The sequence below is a fragment of the Anabas testudineus genome, chromosome 2 (genome assembly GCF_900324465.2).
Source record: "Anabas testudineus chromosome 2, fAnaTes1.2, whole genome shotgun sequence".
NCBI lineage: Eukaryota > Metazoa > Chordata > Actinopteri > Anabantiformes > Anabantidae > Anabas > Anabas testudineus.
Genome location: NC_046611.1, coordinates 11,525,995 through 11,547,135, shown reverse-complemented (window position 1 = coordinate 11,547,135; position 21,141 = coordinate 11,525,995). Strand labels below are relative to the sequence as shown.

At 40.6% G+C, this 21,141-nt stretch overlaps 1 protein-coding gene across 3 annotated transcripts in view; it reads left to right on the top strand.

Annotated features, from left to right (window-relative positions):
• Window positions 1-19,106, top strand: part of scn1lab (sodium channel, voltage-gated, type I like, alpha b) — a 33,987-nt gene extending 14,881 nt beyond the window's left edge. For all 3 annotated transcript variants that reach the window (XM_026363351.1, XM_026363352.1, XM_026363350.1), the window contains exons 11-27: window positions 483-761; window positions 882-1,223; window positions 1,515-1,647; window positions 1,824-2,062; window positions 2,159-2,332; window positions 2,840-3,196; window positions 3,418-3,933; window positions 7,332-7,467; window positions 8,257-8,411; window positions 9,042-9,215; window positions 9,762-9,884; window positions 10,912-11,187; window positions 11,837-11,890; window positions 12,042-12,179; window positions 14,449-14,553; window positions 14,663-14,933; window positions 15,025-19,106. In XM_026363351.1, coding sequence (XP_026219136.1) covers window positions 483-761; window positions 882-1,223; window positions 1,515-1,647; window positions 1,824-2,062; window positions 2,159-2,332; window positions 2,840-3,196; window positions 3,418-3,933; window positions 7,332-7,467; window positions 8,257-8,411; window positions 9,042-9,215; window positions 9,762-9,884; window positions 10,912-11,187; window positions 11,837-11,890; window positions 12,042-12,179; window positions 14,449-14,553; window positions 14,663-14,933; window positions 15,025-16,217 — 4,665 coding nt within the window. In that variant the 3' untranslated portion in view covers window positions 16,218-19,106. The remainder of the gene's footprint in view (window positions 1-482; window positions 762-881; window positions 1,224-1,514; window positions 1,648-1,823; window positions 2,063-2,158; window positions 2,333-2,839; window positions 3,197-3,417; window positions 3,934-7,331; window positions 7,468-8,256; window positions 8,412-9,041; window positions 9,216-9,761; window positions 9,885-10,911; window positions 11,188-11,836; window positions 11,891-12,041; window positions 12,180-14,448; window positions 14,554-14,662; window positions 14,934-15,024) is intronic.
• Window positions 19,107-21,141: the final 2,035 nt, after the last annotated feature.

The following is a 21,141-nucleotide window of genomic DNA, read 5'->3' as shown; positions in this document are numbered from 1 at the left end:
ACGGCATTTCACCCCTTTAGAGTAAAGATAAAAACATACAAATGAGAAAGTACATGTATAAAAATGACATCATACTGGATACGAATGGCCTTTGATATTTTTGGCACTGCTGTAACTGTACAGAAAATCTTTTATATCTAAAGCAGCCTGTCTGAAGGAGCTTTGTATAGATAACACATTTCTCTTAGGAAAAAGCCTAATATGAAACGTGTGTTCATGCTTGTAAATCATTGCCTCTGAAGTGATACTTTCTATCTAGCAATTTGTAATGCAGCATTTCTCTTTGTTATTACTGCTCGAATTCAGCAATGTTTTGGTTTGCATGAAAACATTCAGGCGTCCATTTTTAGAAGGTGTCTGAGGCTTGTTCGGCTCCTCATGCTGCTCTCAGCTGCCAGGCTCTCTCCTCTAGTCAGCGAGAGCCTTTGAGACAGGCGCTGGGTTGCCATGACAACTGTGTTTGTGCTCCGATTGGCTGGCAGGTTGCCGCGGCAGCAGCCACGGAGAGCGGGGAGTACAGCGGGAGAGGGGGCCCCACCTCTGAGTCCTCCTCGGGGACGTCAAAGCTCAGCTCGAAAAGTGCCAAGGAGCGACGCAACAGGCGGAAGAAGAGGAAGCAGAGGGAGGAGGAGGAGGAGAGGGGGGTCCGAGACAAGTTTCACAAGTCTGAGTCTGAGGACAGCATCAAGCGGTCCACCTTCCGCTTCTCTATTGATGCCAACCGGCTTTCTTATGAGAAGAGATGTTCCTCACCCAACCAGGTAAATGCACCTGACAAAGCAGGTTCATTTTGGTTTCTGTCCTCTGTGCCCTATCTTTGTCTGCTCTCTAACCTCGTTTCCCCTTTTGTGTTTCTTTCTCCACCTCTCTCTCTCTTTCAGTCGCTCCTCAGTATCCGTGGTTCCCTCTTCTCACCTCGGAGGAACAGCCGTGCCAGCCTGTTCAGCTTTCGTGGTCGGGCGAGAGACATGGGCTCCGAAAACGACTTTGCAGATGATGAGCACAGCACCTTCGAGGAGAGCGACAGCCGCAGGGGCTCCCTGTTTTTGCCACGCCGCCTTGAGCGCCGCTGCAGTGTCGTCAGCCAGACCAGCCTCGGGGCGCCACGGGTCATACTGCCTGCCAATGGCAAAATGCACTGCACTGTAGACTGCAATGGTGTGGTGTCGCTGGTCGGGGGAACTTCTGTAACAACCTCACCTGTAGGTCTGCTGCTGCCTGAGGTGACTTACCTGTTTCATGCTTTATTTTCCCATTTAAATTCCTGCAGTTTTTACCCTGTAGTTCTTTTTGTTATCACCATTTTGTTCTGATTGTTAATTAATAAATGAATTACTAAAGGGATTATCATGAGTTGAGGCTGAGGAATGGCACAGAGGAATAGGACAAATCACACCAGATAGAAAATTTCACTACTGGTTGAGGACTTTTCATGTGACTGGTTGACAATAAGAAAAATAAGTCACAGATCTTTTATTGGGATTCCTGCTCATTATTTTGTTCTGTTTTTTTAGGGGACCACTACAGATACTGAGCTGAAGAAACGCCGGTCAGGTTTTCACCAGCCATCCATGGATTATTTAGAAGAACCAGGGGGCAGGCAGAGAGCCATGAGTGTGGCCAGTATCCTCACCAACACCATGGAAGGTCAGGCCTTTGTCATTCTTGCCTTATTTTGTTCTTGTCTCATCATGGCATACAAATCAGGAGAGAAGGAAACAGTATATACATTTATATAAATTAAAAGGTATTGACTTACCTGTAGCACGACGAGGCATGAATAAGAGGATTATAATGGAATGTGTTCATGTGTCATTTTCCAGAGCTTGAAGAGTCAAGACAAAAGTGTCCCCCATGTTGGTATAGATTTGCCAACACCTGCCTGATCTGGGATTGTTGTCCAGCCTGGCTGAAAATCAAAGAGGTCATCAACATGGTGGTCATGGATCCATTTGTGGATCTGACCATCACAGTTTGCATCGTCCTAAACACTCTCTTCATGGCCATGGAGCATTACCCTATGACTAAGGAATTTGATACCGTTCTCTCAGTCGGAAACCTGGCAAGTGTCTTGTGATGTGCACGGCTACAAATTCTGAACCGGTCAAAGTCATAAATAAAATATAGTCATGATGAATGTTACTTTCTTCATCATCAGGTCTTCACAGGCATCTTCACAGCAGAGATGTGCTTTAAGATCATCGCCCTGGATCCCTACTACTACTTCCAGGAGGGCTGGAACATCTTTGATGGCATTATCGTCAGTCTCAGCTTGATGGAGCTTGGTTTGGCCAACGTAGAAGGCCTGTCTGTACTCAGGTCATTTAGATTGGTAGGAACACGTATTATCATTACGGAAGCTACGGTACAGGATTCATCTGCTTGTTGCTTTTGGGGTCAAGCCACAGTGGCTCTCTCACAAACATTGATGCTATTAATGAGACAATGATGTAATGAGAGCTTTTGTGCAGTACACGAAAGGCTCCACTGAGAGTTGTTGTGTCCCCCGGAGCAAAGTGTGTTATTTTCTGTTCACCTGATTAGGTTTCTATCATTGCTGCTGCGCTGCTACAGCATTTATGATCAAATCTAGTGATCTTTCATCCATTAAGACTAAACATACACCTAAATAACCTATGATCGTTTTACCTAATAATAAACATTCATTCATTTTATTACGTAATGGCTTCTAGGAACTCTTACCGTAAAGTTTAAAGTTCACATTTATGAAACAAACTGCTGTAAAATCTGTTACACAACACAGGTATTATGAACCAATGTTTTTAATAGAATATTATCACATGCTGCTTTTTACATATACATGTGTTTTTTTTAACAGTTAAGGGTCTTCAAACTGGCCAAGTCATGGCCCACTTTGAACATGCTGATCAAGATCATTGGCAACTCAGTGGGCGCTTTGGGGAACCTGACTCTGGTGCTGGCTATCATCGTCTTCATCTTTGCCGTGGTGGGCATGCAGCTTTTTGGCAAGAACTACAAGGAGTGTGTGTGTAAGATTTCTGAGGACTGTGTGCTGCCCCGCTGGCACATGCACGACTTCTTCCACTCCTTCCTCATTGTGTTCCGGGTGCTGTGCGGAGAGTGGATAGAGACTATGTGGGACTGCATGGAGGTCGCAGGACAAACAATGTGCCTCATCGTCTTTATGATGGTCATGGTCATTGGAAATCTTGTGGTATGGCATTCTCCCTTTTCGTTTTTCATTATATATTTTTCATAATATTGTAATAGAAATATAAAGATTCAGACATTAGTTAAATTAAATATATTTTACATTTTGTTGCTGTTTAAGTATCTATCATATATTTATTGACTGAAATTGTTATCAAGTAAAATCAGTGATGCACAGATGTGATACATTCAGTTTCCTTGCACTCACTGTTCATTTCTTCCTAGGTTCTAAACCTGTTTTTGGCTCTCCTCCTGAGCTCATTCAGTGCTGACAACCTGGCAGCAACTGATGAGGACAGTGAAATGAACAACCTGCAGATTGCCGTGGGTCGGATTCAGCGGGGCATCGCGTTTGTCAAAGCTACTGTGCGGCAATCTTTCCAGAGCCTCTGCTTTAGTGGGGGTGGTAAAGGCTCTGGTCTGGCTGAGGAGAGCAAACCACTGGATGAGCTGCACAGTAATGGCAAGGGCAACTGCATCTCCAACCACACTGTGGAGATCACCAAAGACCCCAGTGGGGTTTACATGACAGAGGGAAATGGACGGCCAGGAGGGCTGGTGGTTGGAGTTAGTGGGGACACTACGGGGAAGTACCCAATAGAGGAGTGTGACTACATGTCATTTATTCATAACCCCAGTCTGACAGTCACAGTGCCCATCGCTGTCGGTGAGTCAGACTTTGAGAACCTTAACACAGAAGATTTCAGCAGCGACTCATCTGACGTAGAGGGCAGCAAAGAGGTAAGAAGACTGGTATCTGTCAGGAAATCCCAGCTTTCGTATTTTTGTAACTTATTTATACTGTATGTGTAAAACCCAACAAAACGTGCTATTCAGTTGATGAATATGTCAGGATATACACAGAGATGGCTTTTACAAAAAACAAAACAGTCAAGCACCTTGAAAATATTGTATCTGCTGACTCATGTGTCATGCTGTGCTACTGAGGGAATCTTCTGCCTTTCTTACTCAGTTCTGAAGCTGTTGGCAGCAAGACAAGATTTGGTGAATCTAAGTGACCTTTGACCTGTGTATCAGCTTCACTTTCTAAATGTGCTAATTAGAGTGTATGTGTCAGCGTGTTTGGGTACAGTGTTGCATGGTTGACTAGTCAGCAACTGCAGCGCACTGCTATGCACACCTGCTAAAGAGACTGTTTAATTTATTGTTCCATGTTATGGGGGAATCAAAGCACATATGTGTGCATGTGTCAAAAGGAAATTAATGAAGCAGCAGACTGTTAAGAGAGGTGATCTAAGCTCGCTCCATATGTTGCTGAGTAATAGCGTACCAAAATAGATCGGTGAATGTCAGATACTAAAGCTAAATTTCCAGCATTTTAACAAATTCAATTGGTACATAATTTGCATGAAGTATTACTTTCTTGTGACCAATTCCCTTTTTTTAACAGAGAATAGGCCTTTACCACTTTACTATTAAGTGTTACCAGGCTTAACTAGGACTGTGCTCCCTGGTGATGTCAACCTGCCACTATGGGTGTGGTGCCAATTCCCTTTGATTCAAAACAAGAACATCATCCAAGGGCTGCTGATTTCCTGATATTCACAATTTACAAGCTATTTAAACATTTGTTACCCATGGGGTCAACATGTTTGCAGTTTTAAACTCAAATTAGAAAGCAAAAATTAGTTTATTCACTTAGAGCTGCACAGTGAGGATTAGGTGTATGCTGTTTGTGTGCCTGCTGTGTGAGATCGACAAGAGTGTCAAATGTCATTGCCAGTATAAAAATTCCACCCTCTATTAAGGAATATGCTTCTGGGTATCTAAACTGTTGTTCTTTGTGGCTAACCAATTTCCCCACTGAGCCTTTGTCTAAACAGTGAAGGGAGACTTGAGGGTGTATGCTGGCTTTTGGTGTATGACTTATGACTTTGTTTAACCCCCCCATTTGTTATTGCAGCGGTGTCACAGGCGTTCTCAAGGTTTTCAGTGAGAGGAGACTTGTAAGACCACTTTATTGTACCATAGCACTAACCATGAGGATGCCATTTACAGACAACATATTTTTTCTCATACCTTCAATGGATTGCCCATTTTTGTTCTTTGCCTGGTCTGCCCTCCGCCCCACCCTCTTTGCTTTATACCCCCTACCCCCCCTACCCCATACAGCAGCACACTCAATGCTGTAAGTTTTCCCTTTACCCTCTCCCCCCTTCATAATTTACCCCCAAGCATCAGGCTGTATTGCAGTTACAAACCATTAGGAATGAGCAACACCACATTTTTCCATTGGTAGACGAACTCATCTAACATGATCTTTGCTTTTGATTGCATTGCTTGGTTTTGACTTGGTTTTGGGACTTGATTGGCATCCAACACTCTGAGCTTGAGAATGAAGGAAGAGAGGAGGTGGAGGAGAATGAGGGGGGAAAAGAGAGAGAATGCAGGAATGAATTTTGCTGTAGTTTGACAAAATTCATTTGTCTGGTTCATAGCCTATGCATACACACATGAAATGTGAATATGTACTTGTTTTCTGTGATACTCCAACATTAGTGGAATGATGAAAGATTCTTCGCAGAATTCTTTGCAGTGGGATAATTACGAAACACAAATGAATCAACACAGATTACTGAAAGGTAGCATAATGGATAACACATGGCAGTAGGTTTATGTAGTGTTTGATGAAAAAGTGAACTAGGGTTGTTTCTTCATTTTTTGTCCTCCTTGAGTATAAAATTGAAGAAGCTCCGCCCCAAATTACATTGACTCCTACCTTATAGGGTATATAGAGCTATTGTGGACTAGTTGGGCTTGTTCTGTATGCTTCTACACCTGTGTTATCCACTTTGGTTTCACTGCAGCTATCTTGTCACCCAGCTTACATAAATATAGTAAAATCTGCCAAAACATCTTCCAAATATAAGCATGTTAGCTTAAGGATAAACACCTCATAGAAACCCCAGAAAAACTGGAATTGCTCTCTTGCTGAGGGAAAGAAAAAGAAACTGGAGGAAAATACCCTTCCAGAAAATGATGTACTTGTGAGCAGCATGCTTCCATCATTCCCATGCCGTATTAGCTGGGTCCCACGGCAATCAGGGCTGCTGCACTGTCTAGGATGACATGGTCCTTTACTTTACATGTGAGGCAGATCAGACATGAGGCCCCATGACACCAAGTTTGCTCAAAGAAAAAACCGATAGGAAGCCTCACAACTCCCAAAACTCTCACTATATGCAGATGATACTGTAAAATACATTACTGCAAAAACAAAGATTGTTTTAGGGTTTCAGTGGAGTGTTGCCAGGGTTCAAAATTCAGATTTAGGAAAACAGAGTAAAATAAACTTGACAACTGCAGCAACACTTGTCCTTACATGTGTATGTAAGTATCACACTTAGTTCTGTATGTTTTCTGGGTATGCATGGGTGCTAATTCACTATGTTTTACAAATGGGAGCAAAGGAATGCCAGACTACATGCTGTCTTATATACAGTGCACAGTACTGGTTTTTGCTGGTAAGCTAATGTGGTTAACCGTCTACTTCAATACAAACAGAAGAAGCTCGTACACTGCTTTTAAGGAATGGAAATAATGTGTTTTCATGTCACTGAGGAAAATACTCTACAGTGCTTTTGCGGGTGGTTTCTAGCTTACAGGTGGGGAAGTATACTTAACTGCAATTGTAGACATTGTAAAAAAAATTGACTTGGGGCCATTTTTCAGTGGACATGAAAATACTTGAGCACACGTTCTGCTTGGTACTATTTCAGGCTTGGATTGATAATGCACTGGAATACTGCATGCACTCTTCCTCAAACTGAAGTCACATCAAACGTACCCACAGTGCATTTCTGTTTTGCCAACCTCCCCTCTGTTGTGTTTTGCCACATAATCTGATTTGATCCATCAGATAAAATTAATATCAAAGCCTGTAGGTACATTTGATCGATGCTGCATGAGATGATGATGATAACAATGACAATGAGAGCCCAACTCTGTGAGCTATTATGGTGCCTATACTAAGGTATACAGTTGTGGCGGAGCACATGTGAATGGAGAATCACAATAATAACCAGCTCAGAAGGTTGGCTCCTAGAACCACTGAACCTCTGTGCCTTCATGCACTGCACTGTAACTTTGTACTGTTTTTTTCTTCCTCAATCATGCAGAAGCTTGATGTGGAGCCTCAGCCTCTGAGCTCATCCGAAGGGAGCACAGTTGATATTCGCCCCCCAGGTGATGGGGTTGACTCAGTGGAACTTGAGCCAGAGGAGTCACTGGACCCAGAGGCCTGCTTCACAGAGGGTGAGAGAGACGTGAGGGTGATAGTCAGGGAGGTTGATGGGTAGTGGGAAAGTGGGCCACAGTAAGAAAGGTGGGAGATGAAATGCTTCCATAGCACATTTCAAGACGTAGAGTACATCGCATTAAATGCTGTGCTTAGCACTGCTGTGTCATACTCACCGCTGAATGACAGTGAATACAAATGCTCAGCAGGACTGAAAGAAAAGAAGCCTGTGGGATTCTCTCGGTTTTGTAATGTAACCTGACATTTTATCTGACACACCTTCAGAACTGTTTTGAATATCTCCAATATTTCTTTGGTTATAATTTGGTTGTTTTTTTAATCACATTTTCTGCAACTCTGGCAAACAGAATAATGTGTGCCATTCCCTGTCCACCTGTTTTTATAAACATATTCCACTGTGTGCATAAAAAAAACTTGATTGAAAACTATTTTGGAAACTAAATTGCAAGAACTGGCAAAATATTCCAAAGTCAGTCCATTGATTAAGCAAGTAAAGTAAAAAAGACACTGACAAATACATTTAATTAGAAAAATAAAAACTAAGCACCAGCTAATAATCTTGATGTACCCAACGGATAATATTACACATGACAGTAATAGATGGAGACGTTATTTTCAGTCTTTTTAAAATGTCATAGAAATTTGAAAAGACACTTCACCATGCAAACGGAGCAAGTGAGGCACACACAGTGTTGTTTGGTTTGATCCTACAATCTCCTTTAGTCAATGTGGACTCCATATTCCTGTGGCCATTTCTCAGTCTCCTGTTTGCTTTCTATCTACAGGCTGTGTGCGCAGATTCCAGTGGTGCCAGGTTAACGAGGAAGGTGTTAATTACAAGAGCTGGTGGACGCTCAGGAAAACCTGCTTTATCATAGTGGAGCACAACTGGTTTGAATCCTTTATCATATTCATGATCCTGCTCAGCAGTGGAGCACTGGTAAGTAGATGAATGTGTTGTTTGTGACCTAAAAATGGTTTTCAACACAGTTACTTTTAACGTATAAACATATGTCTGATAAGCGATTAGCACAGCAGGAGGCTCTTGGCTTTAAATGTCAGCCTTGGTCCTCTCTGTAGAGAGTTTTTATTATCTTGCTATGCTCTCATTGATTTTTTCAGCATAATATTTTTAATATGTTAGCTGCAACAATGTCACTTTATATTGTATAAAAAGTTGAAGATCATCAATCACATGTGAAAGAGAAATTGTTTTTTTTTTTCCAACATTTTATCAATTTACCACAAAAAACAGCTACATATGTGAAAATGTTCACTGGCTTCACATGTGCAAATCAGGACACCAGGTGAAAGCTGAGAAAAACTGTCTATTTCCTTTCTATTTATTTCTAAGGTGAAAAAAAAACCAGTAGGTCATATTCTCAATTGTGAAGGTGAAACATTGAATTTATTATTAATAATTGCAGTATTAGAAACTAGCTATCTACTGATGTACTGCTACATCTCTTTTTCAAATCGAGCCCCTGCTGCCGTGCACATCACAGAGTTTCATAATTAACATCTCATTTTTTCCTATTAGCAGTCTTATTGTTTGTTCCCTACTGTACAGGCATTTGAGGACATTTACATCGAGCAGCGAAGGACCATCAAGACAGTGTTGGAGTACGCAGACAAGGTCTTCACTTATGTCTTCATTCTGGAAATGCTCTTGAAGTGGGTGGCATATGGCTTTGTCAAGTACTTCACCAACGCCTGGTGCTGGCTCGACTTCCTCATTGTAGATGTATGTATTTTATTGAATGTATTCATCCATTAGGAATCTTCCAACCTGAAAAAAATAAATTAAACACAGTCTAACTTAAGGAATTGTTTGACATTTTGCATTTTTGAAGTAGGCTTATTTGTTTTCAAATATTAAAAGCATAACTAGATACAATTTTTATGCTTGTATGCAAAGGAGGGAGTGAAATACTTCTAAACATCAAGCTATTCGTAATTATTGTGCTGACAGACATTCATTTGTAATAACAACAGCTTCAGCGAGTGCAGGCAATATTAGAGAAACCCCTCTTGGTATAATGCAGCACAATTCAGCAGCACAACAACATCAGTAATGTCAATAAAAATGTATTGCACGGCTTTTAAACTGTTTATTAGATTGCATGTAGTTAGGTTCTGATGACGCTGTTATCTAAATGTCACATTTCTTTTATTTGTGAGACAAATCAATTGCTATTTAACCACCCTGCTCAAGCACCCTGGCTCAGCTGACTGTGAGGTTTCATTTCTCACCTTTCTCCCTATTTGTCTATGACATTATCCTTCTCAGGTGTCCTTGGTCAGCCTTGTAGCCAATGCTCTGGGCTACTCTGAACTTAGCGCCATCAAATCTCTGAGGACACTGCGAGCCCTCCGGCCCTTGAGGGCCCTGTCTCGGTTTGAGGGCATGAGGGTAAGGACACGAGGAATAACAGGGACACAGAAATCACTTTTACATTGTTATGGTTTATGGGCCAGCTGAAAGCAAGGTTAGGTGCATAGTTAGATTAGTTTGTGTTGATTTTACTTTCAACCACTAACTACGTCTGCATGCTGTCAAGATTGGTACGGTTCAAAATGAAGATTGTAGTGTTTACAGTAAATGTTTAGCCTATCTAGCCTTTCAATGTAGTAGACAGATGTGTTTTTTAGCTTTGCCAAAGAGCCAGGCTAGCAGTTTATATTTTCTGAATTCTGACCTAAACTGAAGCTCGTCCACTTTCAGCTACTTTGAGCTTGCCCATGAATTTATCTCACATGCTCTGATTTGATGTTGGTTATATAGACATGATGTTAAATGCTGTGGCTTGTTAGGCCTGACTGCATGCTCACTACAGTTTCTAAAGTTATCTTTTCCTGGCAATTCAACTGTACTTCTTCTATCTGCATGACTTTGTTCACATTCTGTCAATGGATTACTGTATATAGCTGTTCTCAGACATTGTTTTCTGACATTGCTTGTGTGGTGCCTTTGACCTGTAATTTTTTCTTTGTTGTGTGTCTTTTTTCATTTACAGTCAAACAAAATGTTGTGACTTCATCCCGCCTCTCTAAGGTTTTTTTCTGTTTTGCTTTTTTACCTATCAATTCTGAACTTTTTCACCTATCCACCTTCTTTTCCACCATGTTGTGAAATTCTCTTTTCAAATATGTGGTATATGGTATTAAGAGCTTTATGTGTTCAGACATTACTATTATTAATATATAAAGCCTTGAAAAACACTTGGTAATATGTTTTTTAAACCAGTCTTGGCTTTTGTTTTGAAAGCATCAGGTTTACAGCTCAATTAAATTTATTTATTTATTTAAGAACATTTAATTAGATGATTTTAATGGCTATTTACCTAAAATAAAACAGTATTCTGTATTTTGGCAAGCAGAGACCTCTTTTCAAGCAACAGAAAAGTGCTGAGTTTGTCTTTTTACTTCAACTTCTCCAGGTTGTGGTAAACGCTCTGCTGGGGGCCATCCCGTCCATCATGAACGTGCTGTTGGTCTGCCTCATCTTCTGGCTCATCTTCAGCATCATGGGTGTCAACCTGTTTGCAGGGAAGTACTATTACTGCGTCAACACCACCAACGATGAGCTCTTACCCATCAGCATCGTCAACAACAAGTCTGACTGCCTGAACTTGGTCAACGACAGCGCCCGCTGGAAGAATGTCAAAATCAACTTTGACAATGTCGGGGCCGGCTATCTGGCTTTGTTGCAAGTGGTGAGTTTAATCTCATACCCTTCTCCCACCAAGCCAAGTTGAAGTTCCACCAGTTTTGAACCATGTTTTGCATTTTAGCAACCAAAGAACTGGTTCTTGATCAGGAAAACTGTGGAGTGGCACAAACTCTTTGCTCATTTAGAGCCAGGAACCACTTGTGTCAGGACTGGGACTGGAATATTGTCACCAAGAAGACCAACTCAGTCTGTGTTAAAATCATCTATTTGTTTGAATTGTTTAGCTGTAGTGTAATTGATGCCAGTGTTGTCTATACTAAGATTATCCATAGGGATCATATTAACAATCATACTAGTTTCTAGAAGGACTAGGAAAAAAGCAGATGCATAAAAGGCTAAATAAAGATCGAAGTGGCAATGTCAGAATATACACATGGATTTCAAAGCAGTATTATTCCCAAATTTGTCATTTGGCTTTACAGTACATAACAAATCAGTACATAACAGTACATACAGTACAGTACATAATTTAGGGATTAAAGTTTTCCAAAGTGGTTAAATAATTATATTTCCCCAAATTTAGTGATTCTTTTCCCAGAGCATAGCTGTTAGTAGAAACTGATAATGTTGTGTGGAAGGCGTTAACACAATCTCCCACTTGATACACTGACTCTTCTCTCATTTGCACACAGGCAACATTTAAGGGCTGGATGGACATCATGTATGCAGCTGTGGATTCGAGAGGTGTAAGTGTTTTGGTGCTGAAAACAGGCATTTGCATGTCTGTTCATGCAAACGTTAATGCATCCATCAACTTATTGCAACCATCTCTTTTTTCATCAAGTGTTGTACACAAGTGATCAGAACGTTTTGTTGATGTGCTCTGTGTTGTTCTAGGTGGAAGCCCAGCCCGAGTATGAGGTGAACTTGTACATGTACCTCTACTTTGTCATCTTCATTATCTTTGGGTCCTTCTTCACACTGAACCTGTTCATTGGTGTCATCATCGACAACTTCAACCAGCAGAAGAAAAAGATAAGTTGCACACAGTAACAGTCTCAAAGAAGAAACACCTGCCAGTTTCATTTTCCAATGTTTTTGCTCGCTTAAAATTTTGGTGATCTGATACAAAATGTGCTGTTATTATTGTTGATATTCACAGCTTTGGTTTTGGCTTCTGGTGTTTTGTTTTTTCAATTGTAATGGGAAGCCAACAGGTACCAGACCTGTGCCACACTGTGCCAACCACATACATCTCCTTGGTATAAAGCAACTGAAGCACAGAATTAGCCAAAGCAGACCCACAACTGTGTTAAAGAAAGAAGAGAGCTACAGAATAATGATTATCCATAGCACAGTGACGACCTGCCGCTGGCAGGGATAACTGAGAGTGCATGAGTCACTGAGAAACAGCCTGCCTGCACACACACATATAAGCATGCACTGTCACAGTGAATGCAGTCGGGAAATGTGCCCTCCATTCAACCAAGTGTTAACAAGTAGGACTTGCAACGCCAACGAGGTGGAGAGGCGGTGAGGGGGGGATGGGTGGGGGTTTGCTCTATGTTTGCTGTGTGCTGGCAGGTCTGACTTGACTGACTGAGTGAGACACTGTATGAGTTGGTGTGGTTCAGCAGCCCCACAGCCACAGATGGTTGTTCAGTGCTGACACCAGTCCTCCCTCCAGACTTGTATCACACACTCAGTGAGCAGAACTCAGAGTGTGATGCCTCGTTCATGATATAGAGAGAAGAATTCATGTTGTTTATTAATGAGAAGACATGGAACTTTTTGCATTTATCTTGTGATTAAAGCTTAATACAGAAAGTCTGCTCTGGTTTTACAACAAATTCTCTTTAAAGATCTAATAGAAGCACCATGGGATCATCAGTCAGCAGAAAAAATCAAACCTGTCCATCATCACACTTCCAATGGAAAAAATGAATACAAGTAAAATAATAACCAAAACAAATAAAGAACAAATACCCACAGCTGATAACAACAAGCCAAAGCCTGGAAGTAGTGTTGAATAAACAATGACATGATATTAAAAAGAGATTGGATGAACGTCCTGCAGGTGCACAGGTGTATTGTTTTCCACTGATTGATGAATGTGCCCATTCTCTGATGAAGCCTTGTTTGGTTTTACAAGACAGAAGCTTTCCTTGCTAGTGAGTCATAGATCTAAATTGGACACACAGGAATCTTTGCCACCACTGAGAATGATATCTAATATGGTTCTGTTCAGTAATCATGCTTCAAGTAATTATTTTTTATTATCAATGAATGTAATCGTTTTCTCAGTTGACTGAAATTTGAATAATTTGGTTTATAATGTCACTATTTCTTACCTGCCTTGTCCAACCAACACTTATAATCTAAAAGAGATTAAGTTTATTATCATATACTATAAGCCCGGATGAACAAAAGAGTAATGAATTTATATATTTGCTTTTAAAAATGACTTCAAAAAATATTTATAAGTTGATTAATTAGTAGTAATGGTAGTAATGTCCATTGACTTAAGCATAACTAATTATCTTATTCCAGATTAAGGCTGGATTTTCAAATCCAAAATCCATTGAGATTGATCTTGGTAGTTGGCTCTATTTAGGCGAAGGACGGGGGCAGCTAGAAAAACAAGCAGGACAGTGGATTTCTAGAACCACGGTTTGCCACTGCTGGTCTATGTGTACTAGATTATTTTTGATTAACTGTTTTGCCAGTGGAAGCCTAAAACATATTAATGTGATATTTTAGTCATTTGCACTTGCCTAGAAAACAAAATCTTTGGCTTTTAGTTCTTTAACCAGTAAATATGTGTACAACGTAATCTGAAATGTGGACTTAAGAAAACAAAACAAACAGAAGAAACAGTATTAAAAGAGAAACATTCACAGAATTCTAAAAAGTGCTTTATGCAACACAGATTTTCAAAGTAAGTGAATCATCATGAATGCAATAGAAACTAAACAAATCAAAATTGATTGACTGTCATCCTGAATCCACCTTGACTCAAATACGATAAATCCTAAATATCTAGTGTAGCCTTGAAGACACACAGTCTTATAACATAAATCAAGTTGAAATATCTAGGTTAGCATGTTTATTAACAAAGAACTGAACATTCTTCTGTGGACTTTGCCAGTATTTTAAAAAATTGTAAAAAAAATATTTATCTAGATATAACTGCAGATAGACAACTGGTCTTCACAATGTGTGGTTGCTTGTTGTTTACATTTTCTAAAATATAAAAGGGTTCATAGTACATGGTTATAACCAAGTTTTGTTATGTTTCTTTTACTTAGGAGGTCAGGATATCTTCATGACAGAGGAACAGAAGAAATACTACAATGCTATGAAGAAGCTGGGCTCCAAGAAACCACAAAAACCTATACCTCGGCCAACAGTAAGAGTCAAAGTGCTCAGAGTGGATGCTCTGCTTTGTCCGTTCTTACTAGTGGACTAGAAGTGGAGTTACTGTATAAAATGACTAATGCTTCCTCCTTTTCTCTCAGAATGCGTTTCAAGGCTGCGTTTTTGACTGCATCACAAAGCAGGCCTTTGATATTGTCATCATGATCCTCATCTGCCTTAACATGGTGACCATGATGGTGGAGACAGACGACCAAACACAGGAGATGGCCAAAATCCTCTACTGGATCAACATGGTCTTCATCGTGCTCTTCACCGGAGAGTGTATGCTCAAGATGATTTCTCTGCGTCACTATTACTTCACCATTGGCTGGAACATATTTGACTTTGTTGTAGTGATCCTGTCCATTGTAGGTGAGGAGATGCTTTGTTGTGTCTTAGCAAAATGTAGGATTTGATTAGAATGGTGTCCTTCATGTTTTTTTGTGTGTTTTTGCTTTTGCAGGTATGTTTTTATCTGAAGTTATTGAGAAGTACTTTGTGTCCCCGACACTGTTCCGTGTGATTCGTCTGGCCAGGATCGGTCGTATCCTCCGTCTTATCAAAGGTGCCAAGGGCATCCGGACTCTTCTCTTTGCTTTGATGATGTCCCTTCCTGCCCTGTTCAACATCGGTCTCCTCCTCTTTCTGGTCATGTTCATCTATGCCATCTTTGGCATGTCCAACTTTGCCTATGTGAAGCGGGAGGCAGGGATCGATGACATGTTCAATTTCGAGACATTTGGGAACAGTATGATCTGTTTATTTCAGATTACCACCTCAGCTGGGTGGGATGGACTGCTGGCGCCCATACTGAACAAGAGGGAGCCTGACTGTGACAGCCAGATGGAGCACCCAGGCAACTCCTACAAAGGCAACTGTGGCAACCCATCAGTGGGTATCTTCTTCTTTGTCAGTTACATCATCATCTGCTTCCTCATTGTGGTCAACATGTACATAGCTGTGATCCTGGAGAACTTTAGTGTAGCCACAGAAGAGAGCGCCGAACCACTGAGTGAGGACGATTTTGAGATGTTCTATGAAGTGTGGGAGCGCTTCGATCCAGACGCCACGCAGTTCGTGGAGTATTGCAAGCTTTCTGATTTTGCAGATGCTCTGGATCCACCGCTGCGCATTCCCAAACCTAATATGATACAGCTCATCACCATGGACCTGCCCATGGTGAGTGGAGAGCGCATCCATTGCCTTGACATTCTGTTTGCCTTCACCAAGCGAGTGCTGGGCGAAGGTGGCGAGATGGACGTGTTACGCGGGCAGATGGAGGAGCGCTTCATGGCCTCTAACCCCTCTAAGGTGTCTTACGAGCCCATCACCACCACGCTCCGCCGAAAACAGGAGGAAATGTCGGCCGTCATAATCCAGAGAGCCTTCCGCCGGTACATGATTTGCATGGCCATGAAGAAGGCCTCTGCCATCTACAAGGAGCAGCTGAAGGAGGGCATCCGTGACCCCGACAAGGACGTCATGATCATCAGCAAGTTCAATGAGAACTCCACCTCGGACAAAACGGACATGACCCCCTCCACAGCCTCGCCGCCTTCGTACAACAGCGTGACGAAATCGGACAAGGACAAATACGAGAAAGAAAACAGGGAAAAAGAAAACAAAGGGAAAGACTTGAAAGACAGAAAGAAATAGACTCTGTGAGAAGGAACAAAAAAAAAAAATGCATCAGAGACATGGGGAAAATTTGTTTACAGCTTCTAAATGGGGGGGTAGATAAATGTACACTTGTGCGTTGATTGTTAAGAGTTGAGGAATGATATGCCAGGTAGGTGTAAAATTGGAGTGTTATTATGTCATAGAGGATTACGTAGGGTCTTCTCAGAGGAGAAATATGGAAACAAATTATCCAGCAGACACTGCCAGTGATTGAGTGGAACATGGAAAAGCCTCTCTGCAAACGCTTGTGATTTTCCTATTGGTTGTTGTTACTATGACACACTTGAGTGTACTGTTAAGTTGTCTGTAGCTAGTGCTGCTGCTACTACTATAAATCCAGTGTCTTGAATTTAACAATCGCTGTATCACTTAACAAGTACTCTGCATTTATTTTTATGTTTTTTTGGTTACAAGGTTTCTTTTTTATGAGAAAGAATGTTTTCTACTTTTTGTGTCATTATCGTGAGAATGTGTCCACTGCTTTCACTGTCGTAAAATTACCAAGGGCAGACCAAGTCAATGCTGGAAACCACTAAAACCACTGGAAGCTCGGACGGTGCAGGGTCAGTGTCAGACTGCTCTTGGTTCATACAGTATATGAAGCTGAAACAACAACCGTACCACTGGAGTACAATGGACACATACATTGTATTTCCTGGTGTGCCATCAGTGATTGTTCAAATCTGTATTGTGCTTCTGTCTGGACTGTCACATCTCAAATTCAGTAGAAAATACACATCTCGAAATACAGAAAAGATGAATGTATGCAAGCTGAAGGAATGACACACGTTTAAAGAAATAGCTCGACATGTCTGGAAATGTGCTTAGTCATTTTTTTAAAGGTTTGATACCACTCTCAGATCTGTTTATTAAATATGCAGCTAGAGCCGGAAGTGTTAACTTAAAGACTGGAGGCATGAAACAGCTAGTCTGCACCACTCTGTACAAATACCCAAATATAAAAGTAAGTCAACATGTAGTGGTTATGTTGGAAATTGTGTCTGTTCCACGTTGTCATGATATCAATTCTGAAACCAGAAATCAGAATCCAGCTGAAACTAAACACTGGTGTAGTGTTTAAATTAATTTTATTATATATTCTGCTCATAAAAAGTTTCAAAACAGCAAAAACCAGCAAAAAGTGTCTTGACCTGACAAAGTAATGCCGTTAGCTTCATGCGCCCCCAGCAACAGCACTCAACTGTGAGCAGACCTGGCGGTCAAACTGCGGTACTGCAGCTTCTGTGTTGATTATGTGGGCCTGCAAAGCAGCTATGAAAACTATATAAACAATACAAACAATGTTTTTTTTCTGGATGACCATAAATTAAGTTCAGTCTTGGTGGAGTTGACTTTTTCTTTGTGAGCTTATTGTGACAGTATCACTGTTAGCTGTACGTTATCATGAACCATTTGTATATTCCCAACTATGTGGAACCAATTCTGCAGGAAACTTAATTCAGCATGGAGTCTGGGGTAAAGCTGTTTTCCAAAGCTTCCAGTTTCCACTAAGCAACTTCTGGCTGTACCTTCATAGTTAGCTGACATACAGACATGAGAGTGGGATCAATCTTCCCATCAAAGTCTTCAAAACAGCTAATTTGCATATTTCCCCAAATGTCAACATGACTTCCTCAAGGTGACACATCGACTCATTCGTCCGCTGTTGCTTCACAGTGTCTCCTCCGATGCGTTTGTCGTCCTCCCTCCTCACCTTCACCTCTCCCCCACATCTCTTGTAAAGAAACTATGTTAAAGTAATAAGAAATATACTAAAAAGAAAAATCTTTCTAACTGCTTCTTCAACTAGAACATGACCATATATCACATTTAAAGGTTATAATATCACACACTGTCTGTATGAAATTCATGTTGTTCTTAACTGAGAAGCGAGTGGTTTTAATGTAGTGGTTTGGTTTGTAAATAATATAGCTATTTGGACCCACAGTATGCATCACACTTACATTTGATGTAAGAGCACTTTTTATCCCCACTGCTATGTAAAACCACGTGTGGCGGTCATACATGTAAGTGTGTGTGTGAGTGAGGAGTGTGTCGGTATTTGTACGTCTCTGTGTGTGTATATGTAAGAAAGCGAGACTGCGAGAATGTAAGCATCTTTCTCTATGTGAGCGAGTGTGTGTGTGTGCAACTGGGGTCTGCGGGTTGCTGCCGATTATAAATAACATTTTTACTGTAGATATGAGTGCATTTTTCCAGTCCTCGGATTTGTTTTACATTTTTTCTAGAACCGTTTTTCTTTTGTTTTTCTTTCTGTACTGTTGACACATGACGAAACACATGTATGGTCCCCATATCTGTAGATACACACCATGAAGCAATCAGTAGCCATCTCTCATTGCGCTTGTAGTGTTTTAGTGAACTGCATGCAGGAAGTGACTACTGTCCGCTCATATGGTAACATCATTTTAAAGCCAAATGAATAAAGGACATATTTTTTGTAAATGCTTGTTTATTTCCTCCATTTTCTTTCTACGTTTGATGGTTCCATTTCTTTTTCTTTTTTTTTTCTGTGAGTGGCATCCGCTCTTTGGTCTGTGATCTGAACCTGAAATATGATTGCTTAACTTGGAGGCAACTTTGAACAGGATCATTCATGTGGTTCATGAAGTACATGTTACACTATGTATCGATTTGCAAAATGTGACAAGTGACATTTCTTTTTTGTTATAACCAAAGATGTGGCAACAAAACACAAAATCTAGATTTTCCAAAATAAAACATATTTTGGGAAGCATGTTGTGCCTGCGGGATGCGTTCATTCCGAGGTGAGTGCTCATGTTGCTGCAGACGTGATGGAAATTGGTAACTCGCAGCTAGTGGATAGTGATTGCTCAGTTGTCATGAGAGTGAATAATAATTATAATGAATAAATAAATCTTGAGTTAATCTATAATTAATAAATTGTTCAGATTCATATTATTTATGACGTTGTCTTTTATGACTATTACTGCAATAATTACCTGTCTATACACCAGTCACAGATGCTTCACAAGAGGTGTCATAGTTGACAAATCAATTAATACACACACAATAAAGCATATCCTCTAAGCTACAATATAGTGTGTTATAGTATATTTATTAATATGTATACAGTGGTTATAAATGCTATAATTTTCACTATATATATATATATATATACATATATGTTTTTGAATAATGATGTATTAGTAATTGGAAACAAATGATGAAAATTAAATAGGCTATATTAATATTATAATAATATTTGTCATAGGTATGTGATTAAAATACGACTTCAAATGTGAACTGCTTTTAGCTCAGATACCTTACCTCACACAAAACACTGATTTGTTCAACAAGAAGAAAAATAACAATAAATAAATGAACTAAAGACCCTCTTAGTAAATTACTTGTGAACCTTTAGCCACATCCTCAAACCTTCATCCTCCTATAAATATATTCGTATATATATGACCACCTCTTATGTTTGTTATTTTTATATGATTGACACACCTCCATAACGACTGAGCAGTCTTGATTTGCTGCAGACCATCAGTCGTGCTTGAAAGCTCTTGAAGAAATACAATAAGTCAAATCACTTTACAACCTAAAGATGTAAAAACATTAGTATTTGTCAAGTAAACCAAAAGTTGGATTGGACTGAAGAGAAGAGACAACTAGACAATAATGATTATCTGTGCTTTAAATATGCTAAATACATGTGTGTGTGTACGTGTGTGTGTGTGTGTAGATATTCAGCTTTCAACATCGCTATAACAGTCAGCGAGTGTCAGCGACTTCTTCTGTGACCAGTCGACACACACAGGGAGCAGGAGAGGAGGTGGTGCTAGGAAAGACAGGAGCTAGACTGAGGTGAAAAAGCTGAGACCACCCCCACCCAGCAGCCCCCACCAAACGCTTTGCTGCTCCTGCTTCTCCCTTCCTGTTGCCTGGCAACCAAACATCACAGCTCCCCTGCCTGTGATTGATCAGCGTCTCTGAGCTCGCTTACCCAGAATACCTTGCTGGCAAAAGGCAAGCAAGCTGGAATTCCCAGCTCCAACCCCCAACACAGTGGTCGAACCAGTCACATTATATAAGGAGAGAGGACAAATGATGACCTGATGTTCCTAAGGATACCCAGGGTGCAGCCGGCGCTGAACACTGGAGCGTCATTGTTGGAGATTCATAAAGAGCAGCTGAATGTATGTTTATCTCTATTGTGCACAGCACCTGCTGCACACTGTTTGTTGTGTGGTTATGTAATGAGCCATGAAAATATTTCTATACATGAACAGGCCGAGCAGTGAGGTCGCAACAAAGAGCTTCCCCGAGCCTCACCCAAATATACTGTGGTAAACTCAGCAGTGCGCTCTAGAGGCAACGAGGTGCAGCACATTCAAACTGGAAGCAGTCGAGAAGGAGAAATGAGAATGAGTTGACAGCAGTCAGACAGATCATCAGGGGCGAGTTGACGTCAAACATCGACTGCAGGTTGGCTGATATGCACAAATTTTAGTTTTCAGTGAGAAACAAGAAAGATTTGAATCATGTTAGTTTAGAAGACAAATGTTCCAAGCAGAACCAATGTCACAGATTGTTCTGAAGGAGAAAAAATGTCATCAACAAATGAATTGACGTCAGAAAAAAGATTTAACCCCTAATGTTGTAGGAAGTCAGCGGCCAGGAAGATGAAGTCAGTCGTTGAGCAACAGACACCATCTGCTGGTGGAACAATATAACACTCGGAGAAATGTTCCACTAGGATCATGTTTCATTTTCCATCCTATAAATCTATATGGAATAAAGTCACTTTTACATTTTCACCAGAACAATTAATAAACGACCTTTAAGCTGAGATGGATGTTAAAAACACTTTTATTCACACTCTCATGGAAAATGTACAGTTGCTTTAAAA